This window comes from Leuresthes tenuis, unplaced genomic scaffold, assembly GCF_036924035.1.
Source record: "Leuresthes tenuis unplaced genomic scaffold, fLeuTen1.0.hap1 SCAF_10, whole genome shotgun sequence".
In the NCBI taxonomy this organism is placed as follows: domain Eukaryota; kingdom Metazoa; phylum Chordata; class Actinopteri; order Atheriniformes; family Atherinopsidae; genus Leuresthes; species Leuresthes tenuis.
The window spans coordinates 15,085,935-15,102,841 of NW_027325364.1; the positions used below are offsets into that span (position 1 = coordinate 15,085,935).

The 16,907-nt window shown below is 39.6% G+C and overlaps 2 protein-coding genes across 2 annotated transcripts in view; both read left to right on the plus strand.

The window, feature by feature from the left end:
- LOC140316501 (serum amyloid P-component-like) overlaps positions 1–16,907 on the plus strand; it is a 55,376-nt gene that overhangs the window by 33,160 nt on the left and 5,309 nt on the right. The window lies entirely within an intron of this gene.
- On the plus strand, positions 9,055–16,674 carry LOC140316499 (metalloreductase STEAP4-like). Its single transcript, XM_072394351.1, has 10 exons — positions 9,055–9,501; positions 9,879–9,986; positions 10,079–10,149; positions 10,272–10,359; positions 11,208–11,486; positions 11,627–11,721; positions 11,807–11,917; positions 14,111–14,153; positions 14,265–14,429; positions 15,895–16,674. Exons 1-10 carry the CDS (start codon positions 9,301–9,303, stop codon positions 16,150–16,152), a joined length of 1,419 nt encoding a protein of 472 aa, XP_072250452.1. The 5' UTR covers positions 9,055–9,300; the 3' UTR covers positions 16,153–16,674.

Sequence of the window (16,907 nt, forward strand, 5' to 3'; positions counted from 1 at the left end):
TAAGATTGCTGCTTTTCATATGGGTGACTGGAGTTCAAATCTTGACCCTCTGCATGGAAGGTATTCCCTCCAGTAGGGGTCCTTAGGCAAGACCCTCTACCTGGGGTATGAGTGTAAGTCACTTTGGATAAAAGTGTCTGCCAAATGCATAAATAAAATATATTACTGTCTGACTTGACTAGACTATGCAGTAGCAGTTGTGTGTCTGTTCTGTGCTGATATTCTGAATTCAAGACAGTCTGTATGGTTTTATTATTTTTTTTCATGTTAACAGTTAACCTTTAGGTAACAACAACAAAGCCTTTTTTGATTACAATCTGCTGACTTTCTTGTGGCATAGTCGCATTTCCGCTGCCATGTGCCCATTCAAAAAAAATATGCCTTTAATGATTTTCATGAAGCACTGTGTTCTTGTACACCCATTGTCTGTCATGTCTGTCATTTATACATATAACCAAACAAGCCTTTATTGTAAAAGTGGGGACCAAAGCAGTGGTCTTACTCTATTACTTTTAACTTTCTTTTTTCCCTGCCTGCTTTCATCTACTATGGATTCTCCTTCTCTCTCTCCCAAGGAATAAAGACCCTTCCAGCCTACAGCTGGCTGAAGCTTATGTGAAGTAATTAGAATTAAAGTATTACAGTTTAAATGGAGGATTTGAGACTGATTATGATGAAGGAAAACTATAATCCAAACACTCCACAATAGGCTTCTAGAAAATTACAGCAAGATCCTCTCCCACATGAAAATAAACAGACCCAACATGCTTTTAAATGAAGCTGTAAGTGACAGTCTTCATGCTTGAGCTTGGCCCATATGAACGTTTTTAGTGCTTATAGGTGTGAAGCATGTGTTGAAATGACAGGAACAGGCCTCATCAATCTGCCTTTTCCCCTCTCTTGATTAAAATCGAATGTTCCCCTCTTCCTCTTTTTTCCACTATTGTCCCTCCTATATCCTCTATTTTCAAGCCACCTCCATATATCACTTGTCTTGCTCACACAATCACACTTGCACACACTTTCTTCACACCTCAGCCCTTTTGGCGCTTTCCTCCCATCTCATTCTCAGTGACCCCTTCTCCCTCTCTGAACTCACTTAATCAAAGGCCTCTGCACAGGTAACGCTCACCCAAATCTAATTAACTGCTGCTAAGCTGAGAGGACTTGAAAGAATACACGGTTTCAAACACACACACACACACACACACACACACACACACACAGCCTGTATAACTCTAACAGTTGCATAAGACAAGAGAATCAAAGACAGGAACCTTCCAGGGGGCTCATGTATTATTCTGAAACTCAGGCAAGTTACAACAATCTAATGATTTCAGGCTATGCCACAAGTGCTGAGACAGGCCTTTACACTGCCAATGTGTGCATGCGTGTGCATTGCGTGTGTGTATATAAAACCCCCCACCCACCCAGTTTTTGTCCTGTTAGTTGCTGTATTAACCTGGGGTCTCTCTGCTCTCCTGATCAGTATAACCCCATTAACTCCCATTAAGTCTCATTACAACCCTCGTGAGAATCATTATCGCTTACTTTATCTCATTTCCTAAACCCCACCGTATGCATTCTGTGGATGTCTGCTCTGTGCAACACATTTTTGTTCCTGTAATTGTGAGCCCTTTTGCATTTCATCAGAGGGTGGACCGGGTGGGAATAGTGATTTGCCTCTCAACAAATGACAGTAATTGAGCCATCCATGGCCTTTGGAGGCCTGGAGGGCTGTATCAAAAAAAAAAAAAAAAAGCTACCAAGGAGGAAACACTGGAGTGATGGCTACAATAATACATAACATTCAGAGTGGAATTTTCAAAAGTGCGTTGTCATGGAAATAAATGATATATTCTCTTCTGCAAGGACTTCAGTACAAGAGAACAATTTGTTGGGGCTGACATGGAATGGGATCTGGAGTAAAATAGTGAGGAAAAACAGAAGAAAGGAGTGAATGGTGTGATTAAAGACAAGACATGGGAGCAATAGGTTAGATGTACAGGAAGGAAGGTTTTTTCTTTGAAACCCAAGATCTGTTAGACTCAGATAGATGCATGATGGGAACGGCTGACTTAGAAGCATACAGAAGTCCTTTAAAAAAAAAAAAAAATCTTATTCGTATATTTTATTAATTCACAAATTAAAATCTAAAAATGTTTTTGTCTTAATGTCTTTCTGGTCATTTTGAACCACAGATGACTCACGGAAGAATAATGACTGTAGATGTACTCAAAAGTGCTGAACAGTTTGTGCCGCTTCCAGTTTCACTTCTCGTTTTAGAGTGTTTGGCAAGAGATCTGTTTTGTGTAATGCCAAAATCATCATGAAATGATAAAGCAAAGTTTCCCAGTACAGCTATTTTTCAACAAGTTTGACAGATTACACCAACGGTAAATCCTAAATTTCATGAATTGCACAAGACGTACAAAGATAAGTCAGGCAAACAATTTGAGCTGCACTTTCACAACCTGATCTAACAATCTAACAAAGCCTTTACTATCAAGGTTTTAATACAGTTGCAGTCTTTGCAGGCTTTGTCGGTGCAGCTACTTGTATGGCTCATTGTGCAACCTGTGCTCCTACAGTGGCCTCTGCTTCTGCTGACACACACAGTTTCACATAAATCTCACTCTACAAAGAAAACTTCACAGAATATTGCTGATTCCAAGATATCAATTAGATATATCTAATGAGTCCTTAAACTGCATGCTTTAAAAACCTCAGTCAGTTTCCGAATATTTACAATATTTTAGAATGTGAACGTGACCCATTAAAGAATAACAGCCAGAAGGACCACATCAGTGAGAGGAAAATTGATTGCTTTCACACATGGAGCAAACCACAATTAAACATCCGTGCAGACAACCCACTCAAAGACAAGAGCGAGAGAGAGAGAGAGAGAGAGAGAGAGAGAGAGAGAGAGAGAGAGAGAGAGAAAGAAAGAAAGCCAACCTGTTGACATGGTCAACACCATGTCATCAGGTTGGCTTAAACTGGAGGGGATAAAAAAGCTTGGAGCCAGAGAGGATCATCTATCAAGGGAAGTTGGTGACAAGTGTGCTGTAGATGTACCAAACGTTCCTTCAGTGCTGAGAAAAACATTTTCAAAACAGATCCTAACCAGAGACAAGTAAGTTACGTGTTAGTAGAGCTTACTGCACATATACTGGTGAGGGAGGAGTGCACAAAGATAACTACGGACTGGACAATGAAGCTAAAACTTAAAAGAGCCTCTACAGAATCTTTTTTTTTTTTTTTTTTTTACTTGAGTAACCACATTGAAATAATGAATGATTCAAATTCAAATGAAATAACTGTTTTAGAAATAAGTATTCAGCTTGTATAATTTTGTTCTCTTTAAAATAATTCTTGATATTGGTAAATCTACTGGTAAGAGATATTTGCAGAGTGACAACAGTGATAAGACATGATTTAAGGGCTTATTTACAAAGAGTTGAATGTCTGAGTAGCTGGAGCTATTGAAAATAACTGATTTAGTTTACCACTCCAAAATCACAATGTGAAGTTTGATTAGATTTAATAGCAACTGACTAAAAACTCAATAACAGTTTTGGTTTTTAAATACAGAACTGGTGAACTGAATCACAGAGCTAGAGGCCTACTGCAGAAAAAAGACTTCAAGTTAATTTTTTGAGGATTTTTTGTTTTCTTTTTTAAATTTTGCATAATCTTTTCTTATGAGAAACGAGCACAAACATTTAGTTTCGCTTTATCATTGTGATGAACCTATCATAATAGTTATATACTGTGCAATCTAATTTAGAAGACTTTTATACATCTGATCCTTCTGAAGACATCTTCTTTAGCAGCCCCACACATAGGAGAACACTGAACATCATTCCAGGCAGACTCTCAAGCTAATGTCGTGCAAGAAATATTTTAATGAGAGTGTGCAGTGTTAGAAGCTATTAAATCTCATTACATACTACATATTAAACTAAAACTTTTAAAAAGGCTAATGATGCGGCTAAGAGCTTATGTCACAAACATGATATTGCTTAGTGGCTACATGATAAAAGCCCTGCATGATCCCGTGACGTGTGGAGGACACTATTGCACGTGTAATATTGGAAGTATCCCTTTCAGGCCACAAAATTATGGTTTCACTGCCAATTTCACCATTATTAACGGAAGAAATAAAGCACGTCTTGCATTTTTCTTGCTTCTAAACCTGACAGAACAGTGACAGAGAACAAAAATGTTATGTGAAAATACATAAAAGGGTGACAATAATTGACATTTTAAGTCCAGTAATGACTTTCCTTTCTGGAAATGCAATGCATTCTCCCACTACTTCCAAATGGAGGCTTTGTTGGTCACTAATAGCCTGCAACCGGCAAGATGCAGATGTAGATACATTTGAATCCATTCGATCTAAATAGATTAAATTAAATTATATCAATTCGTATGCCACTTTTCATTGAAAATGAGTCCCACCCAGTACCTTGCACACTGAAAAGGATATCAAAATAGTACTCTTTGCATTAGAACGTGAAACCCAAGACCATGAGTCAGTGATGAGTTAAGAGAGAGAAATTGATGTCATGGCTCCTCTAATACTGCACACATCAGGGTAACGAAGACCATTGCTCATTCTTTCATTCAGGTTTTATAACCATTGTGATTAGGACTCATAAAGCTGTGTCCACATCCCTATGCTGCATTGTGAGAGACAGAAAAGAGGAAGATAAGTGGAATGGAGGGAGTGCGTGTGAGTATGTCTGCATGTGTGGGATAAAGTATGCTACAAGGAAAGATTGGCTCTGACCCATTAACTTTACAGGCCATTCATTGAGCACCAGAGCAGCCGGGGTCAGTAGGGAGAGTTCACTGTAAATCTCTACAACGATCAAGATGATAGACCAGAGAGAGGGAGACAGGATTTGGTGTTAGGGGAAGCACAACTTCCAACATTGTTCCTGACTCTCTCCAAAGCCATTTTAAGTTCAACTAAGGATATCTTCTGCTGCCAACTGGCCAGCTGGATTCTGTTTCTTCTTGTGCTCATGTTTACAAACAGAGGCCTTCGACAGTTTATTCCTCCTCGAGGCAAATGATAAGAATATTTGTTTAGTGTTTTTTTTTTTTTTAGAATAGCCTTCGTGTATTCCTGTCACAAGAACTTTTTTACATGTGCCTATCTGGCTGCGTCTGGTTATAGCCCGCAACCCAAACATGATCCCCAAACGTAGTCAAAGAGGTTCACGGGAGGACACTCAGCGCCATAAGGAAAAAAACAAACAGCGGATATGTCATGCAGAGGGCGTGAAGTAAGAAGAGGGAAAAGTCACAAAAACCACTGGCTCTGCAACACAACAGGTCTTTGGCTTGGTTACACCTCAGATCACATCACCTCGAACCATGAAACCCCTGCAGTACAGTGGAAACACTAATGTGATCATACCCTTCCCTTCTCTATGCAATCTTTCTCTTTTTTTCACACATCAACTAACACTCTGCAACACATCTCTCTGCTGTAGATCATTAAAAATGCATTCCTCTTGACCATGACTGTTACAGTTAACCATGTATCTGATATTTCATTACCTGGAGACCATGGACCATACTCGACCCTCTCACTGCAGAAAATCCACATCCCTTCTTTAATCCCTCCTGAGCTCCGTATGGTCACAATGAAACATATATTAGCACTGTCACAAATAACTCTCCGTTGAACAAACACTTCACAATTCAAACTTGTAGAAGTATGAGTAAAAATCAGTCTTGGACTGGTCACCAATTAGCTACAACATTAAAACCACCTGTCCAAGAACCCTACATAGGGCCATTTTGTGTTGCCATAACAGCTCTAACCCACCCTGTGGTACCAGGATCCAAAATGCTAGCATCAAAGTCACTAAGTCTTGTCAGGAGTAAGTGGTATCTCTATTAAATGAAATGTTTCCAGCACATCTTTAAGATGTTAAGTTAGACCATGGTCAAGAGACTTTTGAGGTTAAATATGCACCTTGACTTTTCTGTTATGTGCCTCAAAACATCTTTGAACAATTTTTGAGTTGCAGGGTACACTACCCTGTTGAAAGGTAAAAAGAAAAATTGCTATCACCAAGGAATGTATTGTATGTGGTCTGCAACTATGTGGTAATTAAAAAAAAAAATTTCAAGTATCATCTACATGAACACCAGGAGCCAGCATTTTGGAACAGAGTATTGCCCAGAGAGTGACTCTGCCTCCACTGGAGTGACTGCTGCCATCTATCCCTCTCGTAATATAAACCTGTATGACCATATAAAATAAAGGAATATACATTTTGTTAGACTACCAGTCTTACACTCACACTTCTTGCGGTAGTCTACAGCTATGCTGAACTGTGTGTTCTGACATCATTAAATAGGCCATATTGTGCTTATCTACATGTTCCTAATCTTTTTTTGTTGGCAGGGGAAGGAGGGGGGGGGGTTCCTGTATTGCAGCACAGTGTTGCAGTCCGGACAGTTCTGGAACAGATTGCAGACCATGTTGCTCAACAGATATTCTGCGGTTGTTGGGTTGTGACAAAATAAATAATCCTGAACTGATGCTGTGTAAAAATCCATAATATAGCTCTCACTCAAACTGCTATGAAATGTTTGACATTTGAGTTATTTTAGAAGGGGAAAAATCTGTCCATCTGGTGGTCCCCTCTGAGTTGCTCATAGGCTCAGCTCACCTGTCAGGCGTTTTTATAGATCCAAACTTTTGTGTCAGAGGCTTTGTACGCAACTTCCAGGCCCCATTTTGCACATATACAGTGGTTATAAATGAGCTCCAAAGTCAGCTCTACCTGACCAGGCTGACTGACTCGACATAGAGGAGTGTTAAGACAGGTCTTTATTTCCTTTCCTTTTTGTGGGGCATGCCAAACTTATCATCAAGCAGGAAATATTCAGATTTTTTTCTCAATCAAGATCATGGACTTGAAAAGTTGTTTCAGGCAGCTCAGGAGCATTGTGTTTTTATTTGGGACAATTTTTTGAAAGGCATCAAATTAATAAAAGTATAATAAGGCACTTTGAGGATTTTATTATACTAATGTAGCTCTGTAGGGTAGGACCACATGGGCCAGCCTTCTCTCCCCATGTGTATGAGTGAAAACTGGGGGCCTGTGAACCCATTTCCAGTTCACAGCATACTGACAATATTCAACAAGACTTGTGATTCTGGAGATGCCCTGTCCAATTTCAGATTGCTCAGATCCTAAGGCGTTCTCATTTCCCTACTGCCAATGTATCAGCTTCAACTTGATGCTTAATGTATATATTCTAACCCTTAAAAGGTGATATTGAAACAACATAATCAATGTTAATCAATTCACTTGTCATGTGTATAGTTTGATGATATGGAGAGCAGGATTGTGCTGTGTTGGTGAACCTCATTTCATGCACCAGAATTCATTAGCATAGACTTGTGGCTCTAATGCAACCTGCATTTTGCTTATACAATCAGATATTGTGGAGTATAAAGCCAATCACGGTAATGGCTGTAGCCTGGTAAAACTGGACAGTCCAATCATCACCCTTGCCTGAGAGTGCCTTTTTCCATACTTGACATTTGATATGTGATTGCTGCCTCCACTCACTTTTGTTTTGATTAACAGAAAACCTCCTACGCTGTTTCAGGCAGTTTGTTTAGAGTGTAACTTTGACAGCAGCTGTTATGTTCTCTGAGGGCTAGCTCTGTTCTTTCGTGTCTGTGCTTTCTCTTGATTTGATGATCTCTGAGGTCAGCTTCAGAGTGCAAGGAACTCTGGGACACTTGTGGTGGGGGTGTTTGAAGATTAGTTTACCGACCAGCAGATTAGTTTCAGTCGGGTCTCAAGCTAATGATCACCTAATTATTGCTAAAAAAAAAACCCACAAATCAGTGTTTGCAAAAATATATTTGTCATATTTGTGTCGCATACACTCACATGCTCGCAAAAACACACGCTAAGCACTAAGTAGAGCAGTAGAATAGAGGGAGTAATTACAGTTTAGGACAGGTCACTGGGCTTGTGGTTCACCTCGGCCTTGAACAGTAGAGCTATTTTGAACCTCTGGGAATATAAGAAGGGTTGCAGTCAGAGGCCAACTTGAGTTACAAGGCTAAGAACATTAATTACTCATAGGGGCAACTCAAGAGAGCATATTAGACTGTAATTGGTGGGTTTGCCTGCAAAGTACTTGAATCACTGAACACCTCGACTGACCAATGCATCAGTGACTGATTATATGGATTGAGTTCTTTAACTTTAACCGCACTGCAAATAACCTTCTGCTAAAAGAGATGTGGGCTATTTGTTTTGCCCTCTTGTCAAAGTAATTATGCATCTGCTATAGGGTATGGGGATTCTGTGGCTGGAAAATAGAGACTGTGCAGAAAAGACAGGAGGGGGTTGGGAGCATACCAGCGCTTTGTGTTTGCATACTGTGACCTGGAATTGGCCCAGATAGACTGTTCGTAGAGGGCTTGGTGTTATCGCTTTATAACTGAGATGACAGATGATCCCATTTTTTTGTCTGAATGTTGTTCCATTCTGCATTTAATATAGGACACTACTTTAAAGTATTACTGTTCAGAGCGTTGACATAACTAATTTACACACTTGGCTATTAGTCAGCTGACAAAATCTATCCAACACTTAGATTTTTAGATGTGCATCCCATCTCATATCCTCAAATTATTCATGACTTCAACCTACTGCACATGATGGATTTATGAATATATTACAGTGAGCTGGTAAAACTGGAATTACCACAGAATTTTGGTTTGGCTGTAAGACATTAGAGCGTTTTTTCCCACATTGCATAATCTGGCACAGATGTTCGACTGATTTCACAGACTGACTGTTTTTCTGAGGCAAACACACTCACACTCACACATGTACACAGACACTATGTTTAACAAAGAACAGAAAAGCAGTCTGTGATGTTCCTTCCAAGACTTGCACACATCCTAGCACCTTTTGCAATGGAGTTTCCCAGTTTAGACAGACGTCACCCAGGACCCATCCTAAAACGGGAGAGGATGGGCCAATACAAAAGCTGCGTCAAGTCTTCTGATCTGTCAGTCTGCACACTGATTTTAGAGTTAGAAAGAACAGGCAACACATTTTTAGTTTAGTAGCAAGTTTGTTAAATCTGTCTTGAATCTAGACCAGTTTCTGTGTCATATTTAAATACAGCTGCCTGGTGCTGACAGAAGACCTGCCTCAAGCAGTGTTTTGTTCTCTCAAAACCACTGGATATACTTTGTGTCAAGCTGTAGCCACATCGACTGAGAGACAGACCAGCATGTCAGAGGAGGTGAAGCCAGAGAGCATGCCGCTGTGTCCTGTGAGCGCGGCAGCTACCCCTGAGCAGGAGCTACTTTGCATCTTTGGAACAGGGGACTTGGGGCGCTCTTTGGGCCATCGTCTGCTCCAGGCTGGCTACAAAGTGGTTTACGGCAGCCGTAGACCTCACAGCTGCGGCCCCCTGCCTCCAGGAACACAGGTACTTTTTCAAGATATCTTGCCAAATTTAGAATGAAGCCTTTATCCAGACAGATTTTTGATGATTATGCTGTTGTTTCTGCTTTTTACACCTGGTATTTTACTAGGAATTTCCCAAACTAACTCAGATAACTGTGCTGGTAAAAGGCAAAGTACATATCTAGTGCTGGTGAAAAAAGAAACAGCTGCTATCAGGCTTTTAACGAGTCAAACAAGGTCACAGATAAAATTGGTTCTCATGTGCTTCATTCTGCAGTGCTTTGTTTTTATCTTTCATGCAACATCTAACTAGTGTCTCTGAGGCAGTTGTTAGCTGACGTGCTGCCATAATTTATACCTGTGCATGACAAGAGTGTTTTATTTGTGTGTGTTGTGCAGGCAATGAGCCATGAGGTAGCAGCCAAGTCGGCCAATCTGGTCTTTATTTGTGTTCACAGAGAACACTACGACTTTCTGGAGACACTTGCACCTCAACTCAAGGGGAAGGTACTGGTTGTGCAGTCATATATCTTTGTGTTACTTAGCAGTTGGTTCATTTCTAACTTTGCTTCCATCTCACTGATTTCATTAATTCAAAGGTCCTGGTCGACGTCAGCAACAATCTTAAGAAGAATATGTACCCAGAGGCCAATGCAGAGTATCTGCAGAGGTAAGGACAACTTAGGCAGTAATGTAATAATCTAAAATTAATGGGATGTGTACTGGATCATGTGGTCAGAATCATCAGTAACTGGTAGAGCATGAAGCAAAAGTTTGTTGTCTGCTGTCTAGGCTAGTCCCTGGAGCTCATGTGGTGAAGGCTTTTAACACCTTGTCTGCCTGGGCCCTTCAGAATGGACCCTCAGATGCCAATAGACAGGTACTGAATACATCTGTTTGCAGTGCAGACCTGTCTGTGTTGGAAAAATATACCCAGTTCAAAACTTTGCAGTTCCTACTTTTGTTCTTTAGGAATTCATCCTTTTCCTCCACTGCTGTAAACATTTTGTTCATTTAAGTAAGTCATTTGTCAGGTTATTATTCCGCCACAAAAACACAAGCATTTTTACAGTTCTCTGATGTGTTCACATGGTGGGTGCTGCCCAACAAATTAAAAATGTAACTCTCTTTTTGAGAGGAAAGCATTTCAGTCCAAATTATATTCATTAACTCATTTTGAAGTTTTCATCAAACAGAATCCAAGTAAAACAAGCCAAATTTGAGGAGTCAGCCCAATATTTTTGTTTCGAAGGCCATCTCTGATGTATCTTTAAATCAATTAACTCAGTGGTCTGTCTGTTAGATCTAAGCTTCCCAACACGTGTTTTTCTCCCGCTCTCTCTTCAGTACAAAGCTGCAGCACATGTGGTTTTTTCTGTTTCATTTTGATCTGGTTGTGCAGCCCCAGAGGACAGTAAAAACCACACGGGACCATGCATGTTTATGCATTGGGGTGTGTTGTAGTTGGAGCACCTTCAGCAACATCACAAAAGAGTTGACTGAGCATTGCTGTTGGTTTATACCTGCTTGCTTCAACTAAATTTAGTTTTTCAAACGAGAAGCCACAGTTTGTACATGCACTTTTATGTTCAGTTCTCTAGAGTCAAATGCATCCTTTCATCATTGTGCGCGCACTTGCATAAATGCATAAATATTAGGTTGAAAAACTCTTAGGGTGTACTCTTCACATTTTAGTGGAGTAAAATGTTGGATGCTTTCATGCTCCAGGTGTACCTGTGTGGGAACAGTGCTGTGGCTAAACAGGCAGTGGCAGAGACGGCTTCCAAACTGGGCTTCACTGTTCTGGATAGAGGGTCTCTGTCTGCAGCCAGAGAGCTGGAGGACTCCCCCCTGCAGCTGTTCCCAGAATGGAGGCTGCCCATTCGCCTGGCCATTGGCCTTACCGCCTCCTTCTTCTTCTACCTGCTCATCAGAGATGTCGTCTTTGCATATGTTGAACAGGGGAAAGACATCTCTTTCAGAATCATGGTGTCTCTGGCCAACAAGGTGAAGACAGATTATCAGCTTACAACTTCTTTGAAATCTTCTTTGAAACAGCCACCTGCACATGTGTTCTATGGAAACGGAAATTAGGAGTTTTGTATTCCTTATAATCAGCTGTGTGCGTTTCCCCCTTCCTCTTACAGGTGTTTCCCATTGTTTCTATTATTATGCTATCTCTCTGTTACCTGCCTGGAGTCATTGCTGCCTTCCTTCAGCTCTACAGAGGAACCAAATACAAGTAGGAAACTGATGTGGACTGATATTCAATTTCTGCACAGATGTTTACAATATCCAACACATTTAAAAACACACTTTTGCCTCAGGCGTTTCCCTGACTGGTTGGATCGCTGGATGCTGTGCAGGAAACAGCTGGGTCTGCTGGCTCTTGCCTTTGCTTCCCTGCATGTGCTGTACACTCTCATCATTCCTATAAGGTACGGGCAAGCTGCGCTGCACACATCTTCACACCTGTGTATTGAAGTTAACCATTTGTGAAACCTATTGCTAGTAGTAATAGTTGCATAATTTCATTTTCAAACTAATTCAACTGACAATAATAGATTTTTTTTTTCTCAATTCAAATTTGATTTTTTTGCAATAAAATGTCAAAACTATACCATTAATATAGTATTGATGTAGGAACCCATGAACTGGTTCGAAGTTTATATGTATTTGTTTTTAAAAAAATGCATAACAGGAAGAGAGATGGTCAGACTTGGTATGCAAAATGTTTTCTTTCATTCCTTTCTAAATTCCATTATATAAAAAAAACAAAAAAACTTTGCACAAACTATACATACCAAAGTCAATTCAGGAGATTCATTTTCTTTCCCAGTTGTAGTTGTGGTGCATAATCCATCTTAGATTTTCCTTTTATTCATAAATAAATGTTATTGGTCATCTAATCCTCATTTGATCTTTAAACTGTTCTAAAAACCTTAAAGGGGACCTCCGGTATTTTTAAACCAAGACCTTATTTCTAGCATGAAATACGTTTATCTACTGACCGAGAACAGTTTGACGAAGGTCAGCGTCCTTTGGAAGCTATTGAGAAAACTCGCGATCAGCATATATCCATATAACGAAGTGGTCCCAGTAGAGTGCCTGTGTAGAAATCCCTCTGTTAGCTCTCCTATAGCCGCAAGTAGCCACATAACAGCACCAATGAGCTAACAGAGCTATAGTACATGTTCGTTCATTTATTCTTCTTAAAGTATTGGTGAAATAAACACAGATAATGCCTTACTTAGAGGCTGCATCGTCCCTGCCCCATTCACTCCATTATATGGATATGCGCCGAGTATAGATATTGCGAGTTATCTAAATAGCTTCTGAAGGACGCAGACTTTCGCCAAACTGTTCTCAGTGAGTAGATAAACGTATTTCATGCCAGAAATCTAGGTTTAAAAATACCGGAGTTTCCCTTTAAACTTTGTCCTGCTCCAACTAGAACACACGGAGCAGAGCTGAAGCTAAACAGTGACCATGTCATGTGACTTCATCAACTTTGTAATTGATCAAAGATCAAACTATTGACATGTGCTCAAGAGTGATAAAATGTATGTATTCTTTTGTGCTTGGGTAACTCCTGTTGATTACTTAAAAGAACAGAATGAGTATATAAAATGATCGGTTTTCACAGAAATATGGAAGATTATTAATAACTATATTTCCATTAGTGAATAATCATGGGAAATGGGTCCTCTTAAGGAGCAGCCACTATCTTGTGCTGCCAGGTTTTTGCACTACCTCAGAAAGGATAAATGATGTTGTGAGTCTTAAACCTGATAGTCAGATAAGTCAGTAGCAGATTGATTTGGGTGTCATTGTTTCATAGTTTGGCCTGCATGCCAACAGAAAAGGCAAGAGGAAGGAGAACAGCGCTGTTTGGAAGAAGAAAGATGAGCTAGTTGTGGTGGCTGGCCTTGGTTAACAGTTTAGAGAAGTTGATAGCAAACATTTGACAAATGGAGGATCATATTTATCATTTGCAATGTTATTCAACATAACCTAAGTAACAGCACAGTTGCAATACACATTAACCATTAATTTAGCACATCAACATAAATGCATTTTGTGTGTTAAATAACTTTGCCTAGGATATGGCCACTGGATAAATTAATTCCATGATTGCAATTTCACAGTGAGGGGTAATATTATCTCCGTTATTTAGACCTCACACACAAGGTTATGTTACTGAATCAGTCCGCAACTGCTGACATCAGACAAAATTATTAGAATAATTATGATAGTAAAAGCTTGGATTAAATCGCATTAAATCGCTGCCACCATGTAAAAGTGTGGAAATAGTGACAGCCATGAGCAGTTGAGTAGACAGTAATTTGATCACTTGAGGTTACATAATATTGCACACTGCTCCTTTCATTTTCACACTGCCTGTATTCATTTTCGTTTTTCTTTTTTGCCTTGTTCTCCAGATGATGAATAATAAATACTCCTAAAACAAATAGAGGTTTTAATGTTCCGTTTGTGTTGATTCAAGCTTGAAAGAACAACTTAATTCTTACAGTAGGCTCAGGTAATTACTATATTAGCATTGCATTGGCCACTACCTTTTCCAAGTTATTGAGAAGAATCTTCCTTTTTTTCTCCATCTTTGTTCACAGATATTATGTGAGATACAGGCTTGCACAAAACACTATCTCACAGGTAATACTATTGGGAAACATTTTACTGTCTTGGATAACAACATTGGCTCTCTACTATCAGCAGGTACAAAAATAAATGAACATCTCTCTGCTTTTTTTTGGTCACTTAAAGATCAAGGAGAACAAAACATCGGAGTTTGACACAACCCTGGCCTGGCGCACTGACTCTTACTTCTCTGTTGGGATTCTAGGATATGGCCTGTATCTCCTGTTGGGAATAAGCTCTCTCCCTTCTGTCAGCAACTCTCTCAGCTGGAGAGAGTTCAGCTTCATTCAGGTGGATACTGACATGTTTACCTGCTTATATAACATAGTTAATCTAGAGTGTGAGTCTCAATGTCTTCATACAGTCATATTCAAACACTGTGGCCTCAGTACTAGTTGATGCAGCCCATCCACATTTGACTCATTCGCTGAATCCTTTACTTGTCTCAAGTGGTGGAATGAGATTGTGGAATTTTCCACTGTGGTGTGGTGCCCAAGGAACACTCTTTTACTTGTGCCCACAATCTTCTCTGTGTTCATGTGTTTTTTACAGGAATTGTGCAGTTGTATGTTATTTCAATTTTAAATAGGCCATCTTTTTTTCTGTTTCTAGATTGCATTTTGGGCATATTATACTGGGAACAGAAAAAGAAAGCAATGCAGGAATTTGATACAGAATATAATGCAACCCGAGAAGAACTTGTCACTCAGGGCACCTCTAGCCATGTACCACATACCTCAGCCACTTTTCCATCGTGTCACACTCATAATCTGTCCTTGAATACAATGAATACAGACAAGCTGTTTATATAACTGCTGTATCATTACCTTTAAAGGTTTGCCACAAACGTGCAATATCGTAGTTGATGTGTACTTACAATATGTCCGCTGGCGATAATTCAATGTGCACTACAAAATGTTTCCACTGTTGCATCTGTTTACTTAGTTTCAGTTAGTGGGGGAATTTACACACAGGATGCTGTTCATTTTGAGGATTGTGAGTAGTGGCAGAACCACTATCTTCACATCAGTGTACCAACCAGAATTCAAGCTGTGACTGAAGAGGATGGTTCTGTGCTTTAGCTCAGATGGAAAATTGTTGTTTAGGCCAGATATTTGTTTTCAACTTCCTTTTGGAACAAATTCTGCTAAAACAATGTTAACTCTTCTGGGGTTGTTTTACTTGGGAAAACCCAGCTCTTTACCGTTTTCTCATGTTGACCAATCAGAAATTAAATCGGTCACACTGCAGGGAACCAACTGATTCATAAATGTATCTGGGTCATGTCAAACTAATTATCTTGCTCCCCTAAACTGCAGTCCAAATTAAGGCGGCTCTTTAAATGTTAAGTTATTCATCAAATGTAATTTGGGGGCATGCATTATGCTGGGCCAAAAGTCTTCAGGTTTTCTTTCAGCACACACATATGTGTGTGTATGTGTATGTGTAGATTCATTGGAGACAGGAGTTAGGTTACTGTTATAAAAATCTGTATGATTTTTATCTTCACAAATATTTGTTGGAGTTTGCACATGTGGTCATAAAGTGTTTATGTGTAGGTCAGTCTTTTTTTTTTGCATATCCTAACCTAGACCACAGGAAAGCACCAGGACATTTCTGAGGAAAGCTCTGGCTAATCTTTGAGTGATTGAGGATCACATATCAATATTAATCCTTTTTAATGGATCTCTAACATGTGAAAATAGCTATCTAAAAGTGTGTTTAATGGTGTTACTTTTTCCCCCCTCTCTTCCAGTCCAAGCTTGGATACCTGACATTGTTCTTCTGTACCTTTCACACTTACCTTTATGGTTGGGACAAATTCCTTCGCCCCTCCTACTACAAATGGTTCACTCCCCCCGGCTACATGCTCAGTCTGGTGGTGCCGTCTGTGGTGCTGGTGCTGCGGCTGCTGCTCTTTCTGCCTTGCGTGGACAGAACTCTCACCCGCATTCGACAGGGCTGGGAGAGGAGTGATGCTGAGAATGACAGCAAGAAATCACTGCTAACGTAAGGGCGATCACAGTTACAGACACAGCTGCGATTATACATCTGTGTGCGTGGAAAACACAGAATAAAAGACAAAGTGACCTGTCATGCAAGAGTGCTCCACAGTATACAATATGTCATATATTCACAACTATAGTATCCCGAAACAAAGCAAAGTCAGCATTGACAACCATTAACGCACATTAACTCGAGTTAACACAGATGTGAAACATTTTATGCAGCTTCACTGTGTTCTTAATGATCAAAGTTTAACACCACAGTACAATCATGTACTTCAAATGTTACAGAAGCTAATACAAACAGTAGGAAGGATGATTTTGTTGTATTTCTATTTAAAGTAGTTTGGTCAGATTTTCTATATTTTGTATTAACCATGTGTTATGTTATATGCTCGTGTTTATTGGATGTATATTACTTATCTGACCCAGCAAATTTATTTTGGATTAAGTTTGCTTCCTTGGTCACTGAATTTTAAAACAATCTGTTGTAAGATCCTATTCAAAATAAAATTTATTGTGACTTTAAACAGCGTTGATTTATTTTTTTTCCCTTCACAAATCTCTTCAGTTCAGTCAAACAGGGAGTATTTACCTTAATTGTGAGGCAATTGTGAGGGGTCTGATTCCTCTTCTGAGTTGTTCCCACCGGCTGATCCGATGCTATTCAATAGGATGCATTCACATAAACTGTTATTGCTGTATTTTTCTTTTATAAAAACATTTCATCAAAGCATGAAGAACACTTGCAGAAAACTATTAT

Coding starts and splice junctions, on each gene's coding strand:
- LOC140316499 (XM_072394351.1), top strand. CDS start 9,301: ATGTCAGAGGAGGTGAAGCCAGAGAGCATGCCGCTGTGTCCTGTGAGC. Junction 9,987..10,078: donor CACCTCAACTCAAGGGGAAG/GTACTGGTTGTG, acceptor ATTAATTCAAAG/GTCCTGGTCGACGTCAGCAA. Junction 11,918..14,110: donor ACTCTCATCATTCCTATAAG/GTACGGGCAAGC, acceptor CTTTGTTCACAG/ATATTATGTGAGATACAGGC.